General features: G+C 35.8%; 1 protein-coding gene across 1 annotated transcript in view; it reads left to right on the forward strand.

Moving 5' to 3' along the window:
• The window catches only part of LOC118001450, a 469,207-nt gene that overhangs the window by 89,913 nt on the left and 354,500 nt on the right, over positions 1-24,794 (forward strand). The window contains exon 5 of the mRNA XM_034991563.1: positions 18,973-19,138. Within this exon, the coding sequence (XP_034847454.1) occupies positions 19,102-19,138 (37 nt within the window). The 5' untranslated portion in view covers positions 18,973-19,101. The remainder of the gene's footprint in view (positions 1-18,972; positions 19,139-24,794) is intronic.

A 24,794-nucleotide genomic window follows, 5' to 3' on the forward strand; every position in this document is an offset into this window, starting at 1 on the left:
TATTCCAATGACTTATTCATTCTATAACTGGAAGCCTGTATCTCCCACTGCCCTTCACCCATTTTGTCCATCACCCCTCCTCCTCTGGTAACCATCAATTTGTTTTCTTTATTTATAGCTCTGATTCTGTTTTTTGTTTGTTTATTCATTTGTTTTGTTTTTTAGATATCATATATAAGTGAAATCATATGATATTTTTCTTTTTTGGACTTACCCACTTAGCATAATACCCTCTACGTCCATCCATGTTGTTGCAAATGGCAAGATCTCATTCTTTTTTATGGCTATGAAATAGTGCATTGTGTATATATGCTACATCTTTATCTATTCATCTATCTTGGGTTGCTTACATTTCTCGGCTATTGTAAGTAATGCAGCACTAAGCATAGGGATGTATATATCTTTTCAAGTTATTGTTTGTGTTTTCTTTTGGTAAATATCTAGTAGTAGAATTATTGGATCATATGATATATCTGTTTTACATTTTTTGAGGAACCTCTATACTGTTTTCCACATTGACTGCACCAGTTTCCATTCCCAACAGAAGTAGAGGGTTCTTTTTTCTCCACATCCTTGCCAACAATTGTTGTTTCCTGTGTTTTCAATTTTATCCATTCTCACAGGTGTGATGTGATATCTCATGGTGGTTTCGACTTGCATTTCCCTGATGATTAGTTATATTTGAGCATCTTTTCATGTGTCTGTTGGCCATCTGTATGTCCTCTTTAGAAAAGTATCTATTCCATTTTTAAAATCAGGTTATTTGTGTGTTTCATGTTGAGTTGTAAAAGTTCTTTGTGTATTTTGGATACTAACCCCTTATCACATATATCATTTGCAAAAATCTTCCATTCATTAGGTCGCCTTTTTGTTTTGTTGATTTTTTCCCTCTGTATAAAAGGTTTTTATTTTGATGCAATCTCAGGACTTTATTTTTACTTTTTGTTTTCCTTGCCTTAGTAGATACACCTAGAAAAATGTTGTCATGGCCGACGTCATAGAAATCACTGCCTATGTTCTATTCTAGGAGTTTTATGGTTATCAGGTCTCACTTTTAAGTCTTTAATCCATTTTCAGTTTATTTTTGTGTATAGTGTAATAAAATGGTCTAGTTTCATTCTTTTGCATGTTGCTGTCCACTTTTCCCTTTATTGAAGAGACTGCCTTTTCCTCATTTTATATTCTTGCCTACTTTTACATAGACTAATTGACTATATAAGTGTGGGTTTATTTCTGGGCTCTCTATGTGTTCTGTTGATCTATGTGTCTGTTTCTGTGGCAGTACCATACTGTTTTGATACCTATAGGTTTGTAGTATATCGTGAAATCTGGAATTGTGATACCTCCAACTTTGTTCTTTTTTCTCAAGATTGCTTTGGCTATTCAGGTTCCATTTTTTGTGGTTCCATACAAATTTTAGTATTATTTGTTCTAGTTCTGTGAAAAATGCTGTTGGTATCTTGATAGGGACTGTATTGAATCTGTAGATTGTTTTGGGTAGTATATACATTTTAACAATATTTGTCCAATCCATGAATACGGAATGTCTTTCCATTTATTTGTGTTGTCTTCAATTTCTTTCATCAATATTTTATAGCTTTAAGAGTACAGGTCTTTCACCTCCTTGATTAAGTTTATTTCTAGGTGTTTTATTCTTTTTTGGTGCAATTGTAAATGGAATTGTTTTCTTAATTTCTCTTTCTGCTACTTTGTTATTACTGTATAGTAACACAACTGATTTCTAGCCATGATTCCTAAGCAGGAAATGAGCTAGTTTATTCATCAGTTATATGCCTCATCAGTTATATGCCAGACCTCATCAGTTATATGCCTCATCCCTAGACCTGGTAGTAGATTCACTTCTACAAGAAGTACATAGATTCAGAGTAAGGGTGTGTGATTCCCCCATAGAAAGATCGGAATTATAGAATTTTTGGGGAGGACCAGAGGGGCAATAGATGTTGGGTGCAAAATACAATGCATTTCTACTGCAAAGAGATTATAACCATTATTGCAAAGGTAGTACGTAAAATCACAAATTACTGTAGGCCATTAAATGTTCAATGTCAATTGAGTGTATAGAAAATATACTTTAGGCCAAAGTCATGGGGAAGGCTTCTGAATAGACTTAGGCTTTAAATGGGAAGGACACTTAATGGGTACTGGGTAGCTACAATGTGGAGATATTGTGGTAAGTGTTTTTATTACTCTTATTTATTGTACTGTTGAAAATAGGTAGTACAGTAAGTATATTATTTCTCTTATAGGTGACATGCTGAAGTCCAGAGAAATTAGTAAACTTAATGATGGTTGGTATTTATTAGTGCTTTCTGTATGTTAGAAACTGTCATAAGGGCTTTATTTGGATATATTTATGTGGTATCTGTCTATCTTTATCATCATTATTATCAGCAGCAGCCCTTATTTTAAACATAAAGAAATGGAGAATTAGGGAGATCAAGTAATTTAGCCAGATTGACACACATGATAAGTAGAAGCCCTGGGCTTTAAACCTAGAGAGATTGAGTCATGAATTAGTGGGCTCAACACATACAGTAAACTGGTCTTTTGAGTGGTTTACCTGAAGTTATGTAGCCAGTAAGAGATGGAGCTGGAATTCCTGTGCCTGATTCATCTGACTGCCAAGCCTATGATTATTCTTTCTTTATCATTGTTATCAGTAGAATTTAGAAAAGAATTAAATAAGAGATATTTAAGTTAAAGTGTTAAGGTTATAAGGATGAGTAAACTAATATTCCTGAAGTGAATGATCCTCAAAGGAGGTCATATAGCTGGAAAGGCAGTAATATATCTTGTTAAGTGGTCTGGCTCTTACTGATTTCCATTTCCCATTTTGATAAGCAGGATTTTCCCTTTCATCTGTTACTTTTCATAAATTTGTCTCAGACCCTCCACAATTCTAGACAATTCATTCGCTGATTTCTACCATTTTGGCACTGCTCTTTCCTCTAAACCAACTTTCTCTTTTACAATCCTTTGACCTTGGATTCTTTATACATTTTTGGAGGATCACTAGCTAATCCAATAAACCAATATATGACAGAAGATTAATGGAAGATCTGCTTGCTAAAATATAGGCATTCTCTCCATGGTCTTTTTAATCATCCTCTATCTAAGGGAAATGATTCCAATGGTCAGGATTTCAAACATGGTAGGAGAGAACAGTCCTATGGTATAGGGTCTCAGGCCAGTCACATCAGATTTCACAGGGGTGATCTTGACTACTTTTATGGACTTTTAAATAATAAACCTGAATATTAGAATTAACCATCCATGTGTCCCATATCAAAGCAAATTTAGATAGGGCTAAGCCAATTTATAAGAAGAGACAGTTTCTAACATAAAAGTCTTTACAGTCTAGTTGAGGATATGACACACACGCACAAGAGATTATAATAGAAGAGAACCTTAATATTTTAATAACTGTATTTCAGATATAAAGAGACCATCAAAATCTTTAATTCATTATTTTTCACTGGGGTTCCTCAGAGCCTTCTTAGAGGTTGCTTTCAGAAGCAGAGTTTAGGGAGGAGAGAAGGAAGGGAGCCAGCCTGCAGAGCATGAGCACTACCCTTCTCTTTACATATACTTCAGCCACAGGGGCTCTACTTTCAGCTATTTTAAGAAAGATTTAGTTTGAACAGGGGTGCCTGGGTGGCTCAGTCGGTTAAGTGTCTGCCTTTGGCTCAGGTCATGATCCCGGGGTCCTGGATGGAGCCCTGCATCAGGCTCTCCGCTCAGTGGGGAGCCTCCTTCTCCTTCTACCTCTGCCTGACGCTCGTACTTTTTGTGCTTTCTCTCTCCCTGTGTCAAATAAATAAATAAAATCTTAAAAAAAAATTTTAGTTTGAACAAAGAATTGTGGGATTAAATTGTGAGACTCACTGATATGTACCATTCTTATAGTTTTACAGATAACATAGTTGCCTGAAGCCAAGATAGGTTACAGGACTGCCCTAGCCTGAAGAACTTGTAATTAAGGGAAGGCTTGAAACTGGTTCTGTTAAAGTCCTAGTATCGCTCTAGTGAGTGTCAGTGTTTTAATACCAGACATAAAATGTTTATATAAATTCTCTTTTATCTTTAACATGCTTTATAAAAATGTGATGGATATTAAAAATGTGGTGTACTCTTCTCACATCTAAAAAACTAGCATTTAATTTTTCACTTTCCTTCTGGTCTCTTATGTATAAGTAATTTTTACATAATTCTAATCATATTACAGATATATATTTTTGCTTATTTTTTGAACCTATTTTATGTATGTCTTTGTGTTACCATAGGCTTCTTATTTTACTTATACAACGACCTATTATGTTGCTATAGCATACCTTATTTAATCATGTACATATTGTTGGACATGAGGATATCTTCCATTTTTGTGCATTTTTTTTTGCATTCCTATACCTATTCTCTCTTTTGGATTTTTTTTTTTTTTTCAAAATAAATTGTGAGGAGTGGTATTAACATATCAAAAATACAGAAAAATCTTTGTGACGGCTGCTACATTGCTTTCTGAAAGGGTTGTGTAGGTATCATTTTACCATAGTTTCTCTCTTATATCAGTATTTTAAAATTTTGTTACTTTCATTAGGTGATACCACACCGGTGTTTTGCTGTGTGTTTTGATCACTAGTAAAGGTTGTTATTTTTATCATTATACCTATGTTCAAATTATTATCCTTTGAGTGACTTATTGGTTTATATGTTGTTTTCTTTTATTTTGTGGCTCTCTTAATTTAGTTCTCTTATGTTGTAAAAACTTGTATATTTACAAATATTTCATTTCACTAAAAGTATATTCATAGGTAGCTGCTGATATATATTTATATATAATTATATATATATAATAATATATATATATATTACATATATATTTTATTTATTTATTTGAGAGAGAGAGCAAGAGAGAAAACACAAGCTGGGATGGGAGGGTGAGGGGCAGAGGGAGAGGGAGAAGCAGACTTCCTGCTGAGCAGGGAGCCCACAGTGGGCCTTGATCCCAGGAACTAGAGATCAGGACCTGAGCCGAAGGCAGACTCTTTTTTTTTTTTTTTTTTTTAAAGATTTTATTTATTTATTTGACAGAGAGAGACATAGCGAGAGAGGGAACACAAGCAGGGGGAGTGGGAGAGGGAGAAGCAGGTTCCCCGCAGAGCAGGGAGCCCGATGCGGGACTCGATCCCAGGACCTTGGGATCATGACCTGAGCTGAAGGCAGTCGCTTAACCAACTGAGCCACCCAGGCGCCCTGAAGGCAGACTCTTAACTGAATGAGCCACCCAGGCACCCCAGCTTCTAATATTTTTAACCAGTGACTTTCATATGTTAACTCAAGTTATCACTACCACTGATGCTTTAAGTAGGCTCTAAAAATTAATATTGAAATGTGTTTTTTTTCCCTGTTAGGAACTTATTTTGAATAAAATGAGAGTATACTTTTAATAAAAGAGTCATATTATCTAACAAATACCGAAGATTAATTTTTGGCAGGATAGTTTGGGTAGATAATTAAAGCTGTAAAACTCAAATCTTCTGAACTCTGCCCTACCACTTCTCCTATAAAATACATATATTCACAGTAGCTCTATCCTAGTTTTACTCACAGATTTCCTCTTTTTAAACCAATTCATATCACTGACAATTCTAATCTTACACTTTTATCGTTTATAATTCTAGTCCTCAAACTGTCAGAATTAATGAAAACTCCTTATTCCAGTATTCCCCAAACAAAGAAAGATTTACCTAAATAAAACAGAGAAAAAAAGCAGAAAATCAAATAGTTCTATGCAAATAATCCTCGAGTTACATCTTTGAGTTGGTAAAATTCAGGATTCTTCATTTGTGAAGGAGTATTCTTATTTGACAAACAATGAATGCATAAACAAGCAAGCATTATCTTTTCCCCCTTTTTGTTCTCTTAACCCTACAGGGAAAAAAAAAAAAAGGATGCCTTGGAAATTTATACTTGTGTGCATATTCTCCCACTGGTGTTTCAGAGCTTCTAGAAACATCAGATCCAGTTGGAGAATGTTCAAAACCATATTCCCTTGCTACTGCAACTGGTACAGTGAACTAATTTTTTTGAGGTGATTGGCCCCTAACCTGAATTTCTCGTCAGCTGCCTCCATCAAACAGAGTTAGAGTCTTTTCCATTGCTGTGAGGTTAATAGCATTTTCAGATTCTAATCTAGTCTCTGGAAAATTGTCTTTTAAAAAAATTAATCAATAGTACTCATTTTTATATCAGTATGTCAAACAAGGCAGAGTCTACTGCACCGGGCATTTCTGCCATTAACTGTCCTATCCAGTACATATTCCTACACAACAAAAGTCAATAAACTCACCATGCTTGCAGCATTGCCATTTGTTCATGTTTTTAATTCACTTGTGTATTAAAGTAGCCTGGAAAACTTACTGGGCGAAGACATTAAACTCCCCTGAAGCAAATATTTTCAGGAAAAGGGCTTAAATACATTTTCATGTCTGTACCCTGATTTATTCTCCTTACGGATACTGGACAAATGCTTTGTGAAGACAATTTATGTGTACTGCCACGAAATAAATAACCAGTTAATGTATTTATTTTCAAAGTGCCCTGGAGGCCACATCAATGCAGATCTATTTAAATAAGAAATGGGGAAGAGTTGTTTTGAGGGTTGAATTAGATAATCATATAAAAGAACAAAGTCTAATGTCAGGCAAATAATAAATACTAGATATTAATTATAATGAACATTATTAATTATGATTACTTCCATTATATCAAAGAACAATTATGAATTATAATTGGGACTCTGGAGAGGGCAATATCAAGCATAACCATTTCTATCATTGGTCCCACCTTGGTAATAACTGAGTGTTTAATGGTAATATAAATGTAAACCAGTAATAGGATCGTTTCTTTTTGCAAAGAGAACCAAGCTGGCCAGAAATAGAGTAACCTGCTAATGTAATTACTCATGGAAGAGATTCTTTATTAAACTGATTATGGAATAGCTTTTTTTTTTTTTTTTTAGAGAGAGAAAGAGTGTGGGGGGGACAGAATCTTAAGCACGCCCAGTGCAGAGCCCGACTTGATCTCACAACCCTGAGATCATGACCTGAGCCTAAATCAAGATATGGACACTTAACCAACTGAGCCACCCAGGTGCCAAGGAATAGCATTTTTTTTTAAAGTTTTATTTATTTATTTGACGGAGAGATAGACAGAGCCAGAGAGCGCAAGTGGAGGTAATGGCAGTGGAAAGGGAAAAGCAGGCTCTGCACTGAGCAGGGAGCCGGACACGGGGCTCGATCTCAGGACCCTGGGATCATGACCTGAGCTGAAGACAGATGCCTAACCATCTGAGCCACCCCGGCGCCCCAGGAATAGCATTTTTAGTTCAATTAAATTGATGTTCAGCCCCTGTTATATGTCAGGCACTATCCTATAGTGGTACAAAATGTAACTTTTAGTTCCTGTCTTTAAAGAACTGTAATGGAGTATGGGAGACAGGAATGTAAGTTAATTATATTGCAGTGTGGTAAATGAAATAATATGTGAGATACAGAAGAAGACAGAATAATTACTATCAGCAAGATCAGGAAAGGCTTCCTGGAAAAATATCCAGGCTGGACTTTGAAAGATGTAAAAGTTAGGAAGCATGTTAATGACATAGGGTATAGCCATGCAAAAGCCTAGAGGCCAGAAGAGGCATGGTACTTGAGGGAAATTTAGGGTGCTGCCTAGCAAATGTGAGATGGAGGTGACTGAAAAGAGATGAAGCCGGAATGCTAAACGGAGGTCAGATTTTGAAAGGGTCTGTAACTATGTTACAGAGTTTGAACTTAGTCTCAAGGTCAGTGGGGAACCCCTGAAGGGTTTGAAGCATGAGGTAGACTTGATTCGTCATTCCACTGAAATGTGAGGAAGAGATGGTAGAGAGGCGAAGATGAAGGCAGGAATTTGTAGTTCTTGACTTTATTCACTGCTATAGAAACTTATAAAGCCAAAAGTTATGGAAATCCCTGTTGATCAGTGGATTAATTGATCAGTGGTTTGCAGTAACAGTAATAATTTTTTCCCCTTCTTTGGAGGATTATTATTGAGCTCTCTCCTAGTGAGCTGGTTTCATGCTTTATTTTTATTTCCTGATCCTCCAGAAGCGGTATTAGAAGGCTACTAAATGTCTATGACAGAGATAATGAGGTCTTAGGTTCAGGCAGGGCAGAGAGTTGAGGAAGGCGACTGAAGATAGAGACTTAGGTGACAAGAGGGATATGGATGTGGGAGCAAGAAATGGGGAGGGAAAATAATATAGAGGAGCAGCAATACATTAATGAAATCAAATGCCCTAAAAACAAAACACAAATTATCAATTGCTACACAGATATAGGCAAATAATATTTTAATATAGAAATTTGTTGTGACAATATAAACAGTAAATCTGAATGCCATTCAATGTATAGGTATTGATTTTTTTTAAAGATTTTATTTATTTGAGAGAGAGAGAGTGAGTGAGAGAGTGTGTGAGCAGTGGAGGAGCAGAAGGAGAGAGAGAATCTTAAGCAGACCCTGCGCTGAGCATGGAGCCTGACATGGGGCTCCACATCACAATCCTGAAATCATGACCTCAGCCAAAATCAAGAGTCGGGCACTTAACTGACTGAGCCACCCAGGTGCCCCTAGATATTAATTTTTAAATACAAAGCACCTAAGTAGAACATTCAAAGACATAAGGATGAGGGGATAATTTTCAAAAGGAACCTCTCAGTAAAGAAAATCAGATTGCTTGCTCCTTGCCTTATTCAGAATCAAAACTATTTATTAAAAAGAGGTATTTATATTTGTCTAATATCATCACACTTTCTTGGTCTACTTAATATATTAAAATTCAGGTAATACAAGTATGATGCGATAATTTTTTTGGCACCTTCTGACTACCTGTTGTTCACTCAAATTGTTTAAAACTGATAAATTTCTTTGTTCGGTTAAAATGTGAGGCTTGTTGCTAAATGGTTGAGTTATAGGTCTGTTCCTTGGTAAATAATTGTATTTTATTTTTAAGTGAAAAAATTTATTTTTTTAAAAGATTTATTTATTTTAGAGAGAGAGAGAGTGCACACACGAGTGCAGGGCGGAGGGGCAGAGAGAGTTTTAAGCAGACTCAGTGCTGAGCGCAGAAACCAACTCTGGGCTGGACCCCATGACCCTGAGATCATGACCTGAGCTGAAACCAAGAGTCAGTTGCTTAGCTGACTGCACCACCCAGGTGCCCCTTAAATGAAAAAGTTCTAATAGAAGGAGCCAGTGTCATGAAGAAAACTAAACTCTTTATGTATAAAAAGTAGATCAGGGGCGCCTGGGTGGCTCAGTTCGTTAAGCGACTGCCTTCGGCTCGGGTCATGATCCCAGGATCCTGGGATCGAGTCCCGCATCGGGCTCCCTGCTCGGCGGGGAGCCTACTTCTCCCTCTCCCACTCCCCCTGCTTGTGTTCCCTCTCTCGCTATGTATCTCTCTGTCAAATAAACAAATGAAATCTTTAAAAAAAAAAAAAAAAAGTAGATCAATGGCTCCTTTTGATTGGGCTAAAGAACAACTGTTTCTGAAAGGAAGAAGGGCCACCTCCTTGGCCTAAATGGTGTGGTGTTACCTGAAAGCAGATTTTAGGTCTGTGAGGTGAGCATCATTAGTGAGGCCATTAGAGTGGTGTGAACAACCTCCTATTCTTTGAGGCCTGTTTCTTAAACTGGGAGAATGCAGAGAGGTGACTAACCCAGCAAGGAAGGTGGAAGTGGTTTTGATCTTAGGTTAAAGAGTCCAGGGTGAAGTACAGTGCATTCATTGCATTTGGTAATCTATAGGGATAGACTGAGCTGCTAATTGGATGGCTAACATATAGTGAGGCACGATATTAATTATCAAAGGATTTAAATTTGGTTTAAAAAACTTGATTATATTTGATATTTGTTCAAAGAATTACGTTTTGAAATAATTTTCAAAAAGGAAATTAGTTCTGATTAAAATATTAATAATCCATATTTTTAAATCTATAAGGCAGCAGTGCAAAAAAATCAGCAGTTTAACACAGTACCTGGAAAAAAGACTTGCAGGTTAATTGAATGAATGAATGAATGAATGAATGAATGAATGAATGACTGCTTCTTAGATGTAAGCTGATTGAAGTGTTCCCGTTGCTTCCACTATTGCGCTGTGCACTACCCCCACCTAGTGGCGATCTACCTGGAGTGCATGGTAATTAAAAAAAATGAAAACCGGTCCCTCTGGAAGAGAATGACCTCTTGTAGAGTGACCTCTTGCCTACATTAAATTATACCTTCAACTTTATTGAATTTACTGAAGGGAACAACCCTATAAAACCCAATTCTGAATATTCTATGAAAATGTAGTCGAAGATTTTGTTAATGACAACATTCATCAATGGGCCTATTGAAGCTACAGTCATTTATTTAAGAAAATTGTGCCTGGAAATGAAAAAGAAAATCATTTACAGGTAAGAAATATACAAATTTCTAATAAACAGACACATTTTCAACCTCACTAGTAGCAAATAAATGTACATAATATACTACTTCTTCCTATCAAAATAGCAGATTGCAAAAAACAATACTCTATTGGTAAGGAAGAAATGAGGGAGGTACTTCAAACAATTGCTGGTAGGAGAGTAAGTTGGAACAATTAATTTTTTAATTAAATTTTTTAACTTTTTATTTGCAAATAATTTCATGCTTATAGAATGATTGCAAGAATGTGATTAGTACAAAGAACACTTGCCTAACTTTTATCCAGATCCACTGATGGATCTGCCTTCCACTCAGGTCACGATCTCGGGGTCCTGGGATTGAGCCCTGCATGGGAGTCCATGCTCAGCGGGAAGCCTGCTTCTCCCTCTCCCACTCCCCCTGCTTGTATTCCCTCTCTGGCTGTGTCTCTCTCTGTCAAATAAATAAATAAAATCTTAAAAAAAAATTTTGAGAGAAAGAGCACACGCGCACAAGGAGGGAAGGTGGGGGGAGGGGAAAAGTGGAGGGGCAGAGGGAGAAGCAGGCTCCTGGCTCAACCCAGGAACCGGTCACAGAGCTCCATCCCAGGACCCTGAGATCATGACCCAAGCCCAAGACAGCCGCTTAACTGACTAGCCACCCAGGTGCCCCTACTACTCCATTTGATTTATAACTATCTTGTGGAACTATTTGAGGCTAAGATACATACATCATGACCCTTTAGACCTGAACACATCAGAGTGTATTTCCTTAGGAATATTCTCTTAAATATTCATGGTACAGTTATTGGTGTTAGTGAATTTAATATTGATGTGATAATTTTTATCTGGTCTACCATTCATTCTATAATTTTCTCAATTGATTCAATAATCTTTATTACCAGTTTCTTTCCCTTCAGTACAGGATAGGTTTCAGTCTCAGATTAGGTATTGCACTAAGTTGTCATGTCTCTTTAGCCTCCTTTAATCTAGAACATTTCCACAGCCCTACTTTGTCTTTATGACCTTGACATCTTTGAAGAATATAGATTATCGTCTCTTCTTTAATAGAACATTTCACATTTTGTGCTTGTCTAATGATTCTCATTATTCTAGTCTATACATTCTCAATTGAAACCAGATGTGTACTTCTCAGATGACCACATCTGAAGGCACATGATGTTTAACTGACCCTCACTGGTAATGTTAATTTGTTTACCTGATCAAGGGTGGCCTGATTTCTCCAAAGTGTAATTATTATTTTTTTCTGTGCTTTTACACTTTAAGATCACATAAATATTCGACTCTTCATAAAAACTCCCCTGAGCTTTAGCAACCATTGGTGATTCTGCTCTTTCCAAACTTCACAATGATGGTTGTAAAATGCTCATTTTCAACTTCAGTACTCCCTTTGTGTTTATCATTTGGTCTGCAGCACTCTACTGTAAGTGAAAGCACTTTTCCCCTTATCCTTCATTTGTCTGTATGGATTCATGAATTCCTATTTTTAAAAATGGCTTACCATTCATTACTTATTGTCCCAGATTTGACTGGTGGAAGCCCCTTCAAGATAGATTTTTTTTGGGGGGGTAACAAAGAATGAAAATTAAGGAAAAATACATATATGTGTTTTTTTGTACTTTTTTTTTTAAATCTACCAATATTTTCTAGAGATCATTTTGTATCAGTTCATAGTAATCTCCCTCACTTTTTTGCACAGTGCATAGCACTCTATTGGGACAATTGTCTTTAACAGAAAACCAAAGGAAGAATCCTTAAAATGTTTATACCCATTGACCAAGTAATTTCAATTTTAGGAGTATCTCCTAAGGGAAATTCTCAGAGATGAAGATAAAGGTTTATCCATAAGGATGTGCAATAAAACATTATTTTAAAAAAAAGATTTTATTTAAGTAATCTCTACACCCAACATGGGGCTTGAACTCACAACCCCGAGATCAAGAGTCACATGTTCTACCAACTGAGCCAGCCAGCCACCCTAATAAATCATTATTTATAATTGTAAAAACTTAGAAATAATATGAATAGCTTACATTAAAGGAATGATTAATAAAATATACTATATTCACATAGCAAAGCATTATGCAGTCATGAAAAAGATTCATGTCTTAATTTAACATCATGTCAACTGAAACAAAGAGATTTCAAAATTAAATAGTTTGATTTAAATCATGTAGACTGCACAGAAAAGAGATTGGAAGGGAATATCCTGAAGTGGTAAAAAATGGCTGTTTCTGAGGGTAGGATTTTGGATGATTTTTTCCCCCTCTCTTTTCTATATTTTTTGTGCTCTCCAAATTATCTTCAGTGAACACATAATCCTATTATTTTCAGAAAAGTTGAAATCAGTAACTAGTATTATAAGAAGCTTTTCTGCCTTAGAAATCAGAATGCTTCTTTACTGGGATCATTATAAAGTCTTTATTATATTGTATTTCTCTTTTTACTATGGGTGGCAAGAACCAAGTTTAAAGATCAGTTACAACTGCTTTTAAAACAAAACCTTACAATTAGCACACTTGAGTTCTCTTTTTCGCCTTTTCTTGATTTTATGTGTCTGTTTTCTTTACCTTATTATGATGTCTTTTGTTGAAAACAATCTCAAATCCTTTAAAAAAGAGGTGGGGTATAAATAAATAGAATATAAGTGGAATTCCTACATAAAAATTGTCTCCAAACTGCTAAAGTAGACATTATGGATACATAATAGATTTTGTTTGAATATTTAAAATGTTTTGTTTCATACCACAGCAACCAATGCTAGACTTCTCTGATGCTCTCAGTGGGTGTGGTTGGGGAGGATTTAGCTAGATTTTTGTTTTACAGACAAATTAAAAAAAAAAGGGGGGGAAAGAGATAAAATCATGATATTGAGTTGACATTATGGAAAATGTACTGAAAAGCAGATTAAAATATTATCTTAAAAATTTATGTAATATTGGGGCCCCTGGCTGGCATGTGGGACCCCTTGGCAGTCAGTAAAGCATGTGACTCTTGATCTCAGGGTTGTGAGTTTGAGCCCCACATTGGGTGTAGAGATTACTTAAAAATATAATCTTAGAAAAAAGAAGTTATGTCATATATTTGGAACAACACATGTCCCCTGTTGGGGTGGAATCTATTTCTACTCGGTATTTATGTTCTCAGTTGTCCAACCCTGCTAATACTAAATATGTTCTCACTGACCCACTCTGCTTTTCCCTGCCTGGTATTTAGGGGTCCTCTAACCCAAATCTTCCACGTTCTCTCACTTAAGCTAGTTCTTTGTGGCATTGGCCTCCGAGGACATGTAGAACAACTGTCTAATTTCCATGCAGTGTTCTTTATTAAAAATGAAGATAATTGTTAAAGCCATCTCCTCCTTCCCTGTCCCACTCTTTTTCAGAATAAATTTGAATGAAAGGTAATGGATCCTTTTATTGAATTGTAGAGAAATAAGCACCAACTAATAGTGGTAGGGCTTGCAGGACCTTGAGAAATCACTGAGTTTATTCCCCCATATCCACACAATTTCTGACACAAGAGAATGTCACTTATTACTGAAAAAAAAAAAAAGAGAGGAAAAACATTTTTCAATTTAATTTTTAAGGTAATCATTTATTTAAGAACTCTTGCAATAGGACCCCCCTTGCCTCCCTTCCAATCTAACCAAACCTTTATGCTTCAGCTTGAGTTTCTTTGTCCTCAGTGGAGGCAGAAAGAAAAAAATTTATATAACTGAATTCATCTGACTACTCTTATTAAGCTTCTTTTAATTTTTTTGTTTTCTAGGTTAAAAAGCATGGTCCTTTAAATTTTTTTCTACAGATGTTATTTTCCAACCAATTAACCATATTTGTAGCTTGCCTATGAATCATTTCCAAATTGTTCACATGATTTCTTTGCTACATATCTAAAACAAGACACCGTACTCTAAGCATCCAGCCAGGGGGGTGAATAAATGAAACTATCTTCTCACACAATCTGTGCTCTTTCTGTTACTCATTTTGCTTCTGGTCTTGGTTTTATGAAAATGCTACTTTATTACAGATTTCTGTTTAAGTGTGCTAATCAACCTAAGATCACTAATGATCATCATCCAGACTAGTAACCATCAACCAGCATCAGGAGATGAGAAACCATATTTGTTTTGCTAATCATTATATTCACAGCACCTGCCACACGGAAGACATTTAATATTTGTGTACTGAATGGATTGAGTTTTATGTAGCATTTCATGATTTGCAATGCAATTTTTAAAAATTGCATTTAATTTAATTTTCCAAGCTCTTTCTTAAGGTGGCAGTTACAAACTGTAGGAACTGGAATTTAAGATAATCTCACCAAGAAGTAGTGGAGCCAGTACTTTGCTTACTGTGCTGTTCTGTGTAGAGGTAGCGTTCTGCCTTGGAGAGGTGTGTAGTCTCAAGCTGCGGGACCGCCAGGTCACACTGAGTGTCAGTGTATAAAGGGGCAGGGCCAGTCAGTGGTACTTAAGAATATGGTTTGGAACTTTAAGCAGAGTTGCCTTCTGTATGTCGGTTTCTTGGAATAAATGGGTGTCTCTGAGCCTCAGTTTCTTCATCCACAGAATGAGGACAATTATGATACCTATTAACTCCCAGAGCTGATGCCATGAACATAAGGAGACAGAGTTCATGAGTTTGAAAACACTCTGTGGACTGTAAAGTGCAGTGCATGTGCAGGGTGGTAGCACTGGTGTAATTGTACATTGTACATTTACTACATGGCTAACCCATGGTTTCCTGGAGAAATTCTCCTTTCACTGACAGGAGGTACTCAGTACACCTGGTCAACAAATAGGATCTAAAATATATTTCCAATTGTAAAAATCTTTCTGTGTTTGGCCTTTCTATCTTACAGGCTTTTACTTTCTCTTTTTTCTTTTTCTTTTCAAATATTTATTTATTGATTTTTAAAGATTTTATTGGTTTATTTGAGAGAGAGTGATTGAACATGATCAGGGAGAGGGGCAGAGGGAAAAGGAGAAGCAGACTCCCTGCTGAGCAGGGAGCCCCCACTCTACTGGTTTCAGGAGTAGAATTCAGTGATTCCTTACTTACATACAACACCCAGTGCTTATCATAACAAGTGCCCTCCTTAATACCGGTCACCCATCTAGCCCATCCCCCCCACCCACATCCCTCCGTCAACCCTCAGTTTATTCTCTATCTTTAAGAGTCTCTTATGGTTTGTTTCCCTCTCTCTCTTTTTTTTTTCTTTTTTGCCCTCTCCCATATGTTCATCTGTTTTGTTTCTTAAATTTCATATATCAGTGTAATCATATGGTATTTGTCTTTTTCTGACTGACTTATTTTGCTTACAATAATACACTCTAACTCTATCCATGTTGTTGCAAATGGCAAGGTTTCATTCTTTCTGATGGATGAGTAATATTCCATTATATATATATATATATATATATAGATGAGTAATATTCCATTATATATATATATATCTCCCACTTCTTCTTTATTCATTCATCAGTTGATGGACATTTGGGCTCTTCTCATAGTTTGGCTATTATCAATAATGCTACTATAAACATCAGGCTGAATGTACCTCTTTGAATCAGTATTTTTGTATCCTTTGGGTAAATACCTAGTACTGCAATTGCTGGGTCATAGGGTAGTTCTATTTTTTTTTTTTAAAGATTTTTATTTTTATTTATTTGAGACAGAGAGAATGAGATAGAGAGAGCATGAGAGGGAGGAGGGTCAGAGGGAGAAGCAGACTCCCTGCCGAGCAGGGAGCCCGATGCGGGACTCGATCCCGGGACTCCAGGATCATGACCTGAGCCGAAGGCAGTCGCTTAACCAACTGAGCCACCCAGGCGCCCGGGTAGTTCTATTTTTAACTTTTTTCTTTTTAAGATTTTATTTATTTGACAGAGAGAGACACAGTGAGAGAGGGAACACAAGCAGGAGGAGTAGAAGAGGGAGAAGCAGGCTTCCTGCAGGGGCTCGATCCCAGGACCCTGGGTTCATGACCTGAGCCAAAGGCAGACGCCTAACGACTGAGCCACCCAGGCACCCCTGTTTTTAATTTTTTGTTAACAAAAGCTGCTTTAACATACTGTTCTACAGAGTGGCTGCACCAGTTTGCATTCCCACCAACAGTGTAGGAGCGTTCCCCTTTCTCCACATCCTCGCCAACATCTATTGTTTCCTATGTTGTTAATTTTAGCCATTCTGACAGGTGTGAGAGGATATTTCATTGTGGTTTTGATACATATTTCTCTGATGTTAAGAGATGTTGAACATCTTTTCATGTGTCTGTTATAGTTATAGGCTGTTCCTTTTATCACCAAAACACACAAAAAACTCCTTACTCCCACCCCACCATCCCAATCCATTAAAATGAGAAGACAGAGAGCTTGCATTACTTTAGGTGAGGTAACTGTGAAACCATTGATTTTGAGATATAAATACTATATTTAGTAGGTATTCACTCATACTGGTGCATTCGGCATTGTTTGTTTCCAAGTATATTTCAAGGTCTATTATAATCTATAAATTCCTAAACAGTTTAGGTCTTTTTTTCTATATGGACAACTCAGAATAGCTACAGCACTGTGGAAATTAATTCTGAGGTTCATTAACTGGTGACAAGAAAACTTGTGGAGTTTTGTGTAGGCCTTAATTATTCTTGGCAGGAAAATCCAACCTATTGAGTTTGGAAGCATCTTTACAAGTACTACTTGGTATCGTAATATATGCTGATGACTTCTGCTTCTGTGTTTTATGTATTTTAGCTACCTTTTTAATGTTTGCATTGGTACCTTTGGGCAATTTAAACCTGAATTATGTGAATTGGTAAGTACAAAAAGACACAAAAATAAGAAATTAAAAAAAAATAAAATATAAACAAATGAACTCCTTTCCAAACTAAACCAAAAGAAATTTTTTAAATGGCCTTTTGTAGGCTAATCTGAAGAGTTAATGTTTCCTTTCACCTGGGTTGTTTGTGTGTTTGTTTTAACATTAGAGGATTTTTTTTTTTCTTAATGATCTTGAAATCACTGGCTAGCAAGCCACTATTTCTGATTGAGTCATGTTTTTCAGTTGTGTTGGTGTAGCAAAGACATTTGAGAACAAATGATTTAAGGTAAATATGACGGTACTATTTTATAAAATGCAGTCTATTTTCCAGGATATGAAAGGATGAGGGGAAAAAGAAGTGGAAATTATATTGTGAATAGAAATGTAGCTTTAGATAGAACATAGTGCATTTAAAAGAAATGTAACTAAAGAAAATTTAGGGGGCACCTGGGTGCCTCAGTCATTAAACGTCTGCCTTCGGCTCAGGTCATGATCCCAGGGTCCTGGGATCGAGCCCCACGTCGGGCTCCCTGCCTGGCGGAGAGCCTGCTTCTCCCTCTCCCTCTGCCTGCTGCTCTGACTACTTGTGCTCCCTCTCTCTCTCTGTCAAATAAATAAATAAAATCTTTAAAAAAATAAAGAAAACCTTGACTTAAAAAGTAATATTTTCAATAAAAATGTCTATTCAAACTTCTATACTTCTGAATATTTTGGATACTTTCATTGAGGATCAGGATAAACTTTTCCTCTATATTTTCTTTAAAAAGAACTTGTTTAAGTAGAAAAGCAGTGGTTGAAATAATATTGTAAGGGAATATTTATTTATTTATTTATTTTACTATTATATTATGTTAATCACCATACATTACATCATTAGTTTTGATGTAGTGTTCGATAATTCATTGTTTGCGTATAATACCCAGTGGAATATTTATAAAAACCTATAAAGATCTTTGGAAATATTTTGTCATTAAAAATGAGAAAATGTTAATATGTATGAGATTAGCATTATTTAGCCTGGTAAATAGTAAGGTAGTACCTTTAAAAGGTGATACAGAATATGCATATTTATATATTCTGTATGTATTTTAATAGAATACACTGAAGTATAAAAAAACTAAGTAAACCCTCAGTGATTCTACAAATAAAGAAATTAAATGATTTATTAAACCTTAAAAAATACTACCTACTTTGGAAATAAATTGTACAACTTCAACTTAAATGTGCTAACTCAAGCACTGTGGATGGCCCTTTGCAGTATCTTTGATGAACAGAATCTTTAATTGATGTTCAGCAAAGCAAGATATTGTTCAATTTTTGGCTCACAGCACTTAGGAAATCAGTCTGCAAAAGTGTTGGCTGTGAACCAAGACTTCATTGAACTGTCAGTTCATGTATGAGAGGCCCTTATGTTTGCCCTTTAATGCCCTGGGGTTTAAAGAAGGACAGAGACAGCCTTAGTTTAATCACCAGGCCTACAGCAGGGCCACAGATCAGAAGAGCAGATCTTTTCCTCCTGCTCTAACGTTCACAATTTCTTCTGAGGTGTATAGGTTCCCAGAGGTGTTTTCTTCAGTATAAGTTGGTTAGGGTCTCATCGAGTACTTTCTGTCCTTTTCCTTTAGGATGTTGTTCAACCTAGAAGAAAATGCTTCTGCTCAGCGGCTAATCTGCTTCCCCTCATTACCTTCCTGTCACGCAAAAAGAAAAAAAAATTTTTTTTCATAAGATTCTCTGACCAAACTTTGCTCGTGATGATGGAATCTTCAGTAACGGTTGCTTCGCCACAGGGTGAGTGCCGGCTTTCTCATAAACCACATTTCTTCTGAGAGTCATGATTCCCACAAATAGTCACATATGTAGACAAATTAACCATGTTTTCAGTTTTCACTGAAGTTCTATCTGTTACCTGATGAATGAGTTTTTCACTATTGGAACACTCGCTAATGGTGGATTTACCAATGCCTAAGATCTAAACCTGTGTGGGGCTGTTGCATTTTGTATTCTATTCTTTAATTAATTCTAAACTTCTATTTTCAGACAACATTTGCCTCCCAAGAATTTATATTTTTATTCTATTATATTTGCTAGCAGTTAAACTTTTTCTGATGGCCAACTTACACAAAAAAGCAAAGCTAAAATAAATAGACTAATCACTTATAAGCATTACTGTACTTGCCATCCTTAAGTCTAGAGCAACAAAATCAGACACTGCGTGTGATAGCTAGGCTTATCCACATAGCTCACTCTTGCTTGCCTGAGATCAGACCCCTGCCTCTGACAAATCATGGATGACTCCATATCCTAGATCTATAGGATTGCTTGTAAATTGTTTAATCCATCATGAAGGATTATCTTTGGTTGGCCCAGTTCCAGGTATTAAATGTTCCGCAGAACAATGAAATTGTATTTTAAACTTTTCATAAAGTTTCATTCAATTATTGATTTAAATGGGTAATTACTGACATTAAATTCCAATGTGTAGTGAGGGAAATACTGAGTTGTAGGTACCTGCATATGCAGTTAAACCTGACTTTTTCTTAACTTTTATGTTTTGCATAATGGAAGCTCCTAGAAGATTAAAACAAAACAAGATCTTTGTGTAATTAAGTGAGGTATTTTTTTCAACCTGCATTTTCCCCATAGAAACATGATAAATAATCACTCTGTGTCGATGATTTGTGAGCTGGATATGAACACCCTTAAAAATGCATTTTCCAGATCTCTAACTGACAACTGGTAATATATGGTTTTGTGATAATCTTTTGAATGGTCATCATTTAACTCCTATCAATTTATCTTATTTTCTAAATATCCTCTTACCAACATTGTTTTTATACTAAGTCATTAAATTTTTTTTGAGTCAGTATAGAATACAACTTTGATATTAGCCTTAAATGAAATATAGTTTTTTTTCAAACTTTGACTTAAACTTTTTATTGATGGTATTAAAAAATTATTTTCTCATTTGGACTAAGTGCTAAATACCCCTTGGTGGGTGGATTTCTAGTTATATTTTAAAAACTACTATGGAAGGCATTATAAGATATTTAAGGTAGTAGGGTATACATTTAATTTTACAAAATTTAAATACCTACCCATATTTAGTGACTAATTTAATGGGTGGGGTTTAGGTAGAACTTGACTCAAGAGTTTTTTGCTTGAATAGCACTGATACATTCCTTTTATTGGATTTTTAAATAGTATATGCTTTTTGCAATGAAATACTCCAATATAAATATAAATATTTTCCAACATCTAAATTGAATTAAGTAATTATAGTTCAATAAATCCTCAAATGTGAAAAGGGTAATTCATTTAAAAATGATTGCTGCTTTCTCTGCTTTTTGTGTTTAAAGCTAGAAGAGGTAAGCTTAAATTCTCTGCATAAAAGTGCCTTTTTTGGTATGTCTCATACAATTATCTCCATCTCAGATGCTTTTAATGTCTATAGAAAATGTATAGATACCTCTAAATGTTGGAATTTGAGTTACTTAGAAAGTCTATGCCTGTTCTTAGTTTATAACCATCAGTTGCACTATGCTTAAAGGCACATGATAACATTTGTTTTTCTTCGTAAAACCTAACTTATAAAAAGGCATGGCAACTTAATTTCAGTAGTGATCATTTAGGACTATGGCTTCTGAATATAAATCAGAAAACAACGTGGTTAGTCTCCTGAAGTTATAGTATATCACCATTCACCTGTGAATGAGAAGGTTTGGGAAATTTGGTTTCCTCCATAGACCTAGCCTAACATTTTCTGTTTATCATCTTCTTTATTATGTATTTGTTTGTGTGCTTTTGAGGGAACGAAATTCTTGAGGCCAAATAAAACAATGCATATAATAGTATTTTTAAATTTAACAATAATAATAATTGTTCTAAAAAAAATAAGCAGTTTATAGGTATTAAATTACTGGTGCTTTGCAACAATCCAAGGAAGTAGATAGATACTATTATCTCCAATTGACACATCCGAATCCTGGGTCTCAGAGATTAGATAACCTGCCTAAAGTTTCACAGCTGCTAAATGGTAGAGCTGGGATTCAAACCCAGACTATTTGGCTCATTGCTTGGGTTCTTAAACACTAGGTTTTATACATACATATATTGTATGTGTCTTTACAATACAGCTCATTTAACAGGAGGCCAAACAATGCAAATCTCCAAATAACTTCAGTTATGTTGAATCCAATTAGCTTTCAAGAAAATAAGGAGATTAATTTGAATTGGTGATTTAGTGAGACAACCCCTTTTCTGGCTATATCCTGAAGTTGAACACTGAGCCTAATTGTATGAATATGGTTAAGACTTAAGAGCCGGGCGCCTGGGTGGCTCAGTTGGTTAAGCGACTGCCTTTGGCTCAGGTCATGATCCTGGAGTCCCGGGATCGAGTCCCGCATCGGGCTCCCTGCTCGGCAGGGAGTCTGCTTCTCCCTCTGACCCTCCTCCCTCTCATGCTCTCTGTCTCTCATTCTCTCTGTCTCAAATAAATAAATAAAATCTTTAAAAAAAAAAAAGACTTAAGAGTCAGAAAATGTTTGGAATATACTTTGTCACTAGTTGAAGTTATATATTGGGAAGCTGTTTAACTCTTCATATTCTGTTTCCTCATCTGAAAAATGGGAATGAGAGTTCTCATGTATTTCTGATAGATTTCTTATGAAGATCGAGTGAGATAGCACTGGTAAAAGGCCTCTACAAACTTTATTGTACCCTACATCATCATCATCATCAACACAATCAGAAATTATAATAAATCAACAATACAAAATCTGAAGATAACTGTGGCCAGGGATAGAGATGGGCATAGAGGTGGCATGTAATTGTCCAAAGGCAGAGTTGATAATTGCCTCTGACATTGCCAAGTACATGCTCTTCTCTATCCTCAAATACTTTGGACTCTTATGCCACTCTCTGATTAACCAACACTACTCTTACTTTTATTTATTTTATTTTATTATTATTTTTAAAAAACTACTCTTACTTTTGTTCCCCCATTTTCTAAAGCTTGCTAGTCGGCTTCACTGATGGCTTATAGGCACTACAAACTCAACATGTCTAAAGCTGAAGTCATGGTTCACAACTAGTAAGTTGAAGAGGTGAGAGCTGAACCCAGATAGTTTAGTTTCAGGGTACTTGTTCTCACCAACATAGTATACTACATTTTTGGTGTGTTTTGAAGAAAATAACTCTGGAGGCAGTATAGGGAATAGATTGAATAGTAAAGAAGTGAGAGACAAGGAGAATCACTTTCTAGCAGTCCAAAAGGGAGATACTGAGGGTCTGAACCAGGTTAGTAGTTGGATCCTCCAAGGTCAGATTGGAGAATTTACAGGAACTGTATGTAACTGACTCATTTCTCGTGGTCTCTGGACTGAGGGGGTGTCCAAATAACCTTCTTATGGAGATTATAAATTCAAAAGATTAAAGGAAGAGCAGTTAAGTAATTAGTCATTGGACCATATGCAAGACACTAGTGGAGATTGTGGTAAATTGTAGAACACATGTCTAGTTTAAAGAAGGCAGTTAGTTGCTTTGAGGCTTCAGTGGACTTCTGCCATTTAAAAATGTGTGCTATGCTATCTTATATTGTATTCTATTTCCAAAAAGGAGTCTTAAATTTGGCTTCTCATATAAAAATCCATTCACTTTGAAATGATGGTAACTAAAAACAACAGACAAACCTGTACAATGTAGTCAAAACTTACCTTCCACCTGGATGAAGCCTATAGCTGTCAGTTTACAATCTCTGCAGTGATTCTGGATTTGGTAACTCAGAGGATATTAATGCCTACAGAGGATGCAGGAATAAAAGCAGGCTGGAGGATAGGTAAAGATGTATTAGGAGTTCTGGGTGTATTTTTGTGAATATCTTGGATGGTGGACCAGAGAAATGATAGGAAGCAGATAGTGTCATGAAGGAGAGGCCAGAGTAATGGTTTAAAGAGCATCAGTATAAGAAGGAAGAAATTCCTAAGGGAAGTAGTCAATATAACTAACATCATTATGATGTTATTTTATTGAAGGCTTGACTCTTCTTGCAAAACACTTTAATAATTTTACATTTAAGTTTCCTACCAGGCACTTTGCATACATTATCTCATTTAGTCCTAAAAACAATCTTCTGAAAAAGAAAAAAAAAATCAATCTTCTGAGGCAGGCTTTTTATTTTATACCTATTTTACAGATGAGGATGAACAAATGGCAGAACAAGGATTTAAATCCAAGTTTTTCTGTTATCAATGTTTGTATTCCTCCAGAAATATCAGAGCTTAGAGAAGAGCATCTAGAAATGTACCATGCTAGATTTCTACCCATTTTAAAAAATTCCACTTTTTAATTAGAGATATTTGTAGATTCCCCTCCAATTTTAAGAAATAATACACAGAGATCCTGTGTATGCTTTACTCACTATGCCCCAGTGGTAACGTCATGCAAAATTATAGTATTACATCTTAACCAGGATATTGACTTTGATACAGTGAAGATATAGAATAAGTCCTAGACATGTTTTAGATGTACACCTAAATATTTGCATCTTTTTGGTGTGGATATAAATGGTATTATTTTTAAAAATCTTGTCCATATGTTCATTATTAGTGTATAGAAATAGAATTGATTTTTATATGTTTAGCTTGTATCCTATGACCTTGCTGAGCTCACTTACTCATTTTAGCAGGTTTTCTTTTCTTTTTTTTTTTTTTAAATATTTATTTTTTGACAGAGAGACAGCCAGAGAGGAAACACAAGCAGGGGGAGTGGGAGAGGGAGAAGCAGCCTTCCTGCTGAGCAAGGAGCCTGATGTAGGGCTCCATCCCAGGACCCTGGGATCATGACCTCAGCCGAAGGCAGACACTTAACGACTGAGCCACCCAGGCACCCCTAGCAGATTTTCTTTTGGTAGATTCCTTGAGATTTTTTATGTAGACAATCATGATTTTGGCACTTAAGAACAGTTTTCTTTCTTCTTTAATGATCTGGAAGCCTTCATTTCCTTTTCTTGCCATATTGTATTGGATAAAATTTGTAGCATGTGCTGAGTAAGAGTTGTGAGAGTAGACATCCTTGCCTCACTCCTGATGCCAAGGGGGAAGCATTCAGACTTGTACCATTAAGTATAATGTTAGCTATAGTTTTTGTTTTCTTTTTTATATAGATGCTTTTCATCAAGGTGAGTAAATTCTCCTCTGTTCCTATTTTTCTGAGTGGTAGTTTTTTTTTTTTTTTAATCATGAATAGGTGTTGAATATCTTCAAATGCTTTTCCTGTATCGATTGATATGATCTTGTGATTCTTTTTTTAATGTTGTGAATAATAGTGATTGAATTTTGAATATTGAACCAATTTTGAGTCCCTGGAATAAAACCCACTTGATATTGGTGTATAATTCTTTTAATATATTGCTGAATTCTATTTGCTAAAATTTTGTGAAGGATTTTTG

The sequence above is a fragment of the Mirounga leonina genome, unplaced genomic scaffold (assembly GCF_011800145.1).
Source record: "Mirounga leonina isolate KUSES-001 unplaced genomic scaffold, KU_Mleo_1.0 Mir_53, whole genome shotgun sequence".
NCBI classification, from domain to species: domain Eukaryota; kingdom Metazoa; phylum Chordata; class Mammalia; order Carnivora; family Phocidae; genus Mirounga; species Mirounga leonina.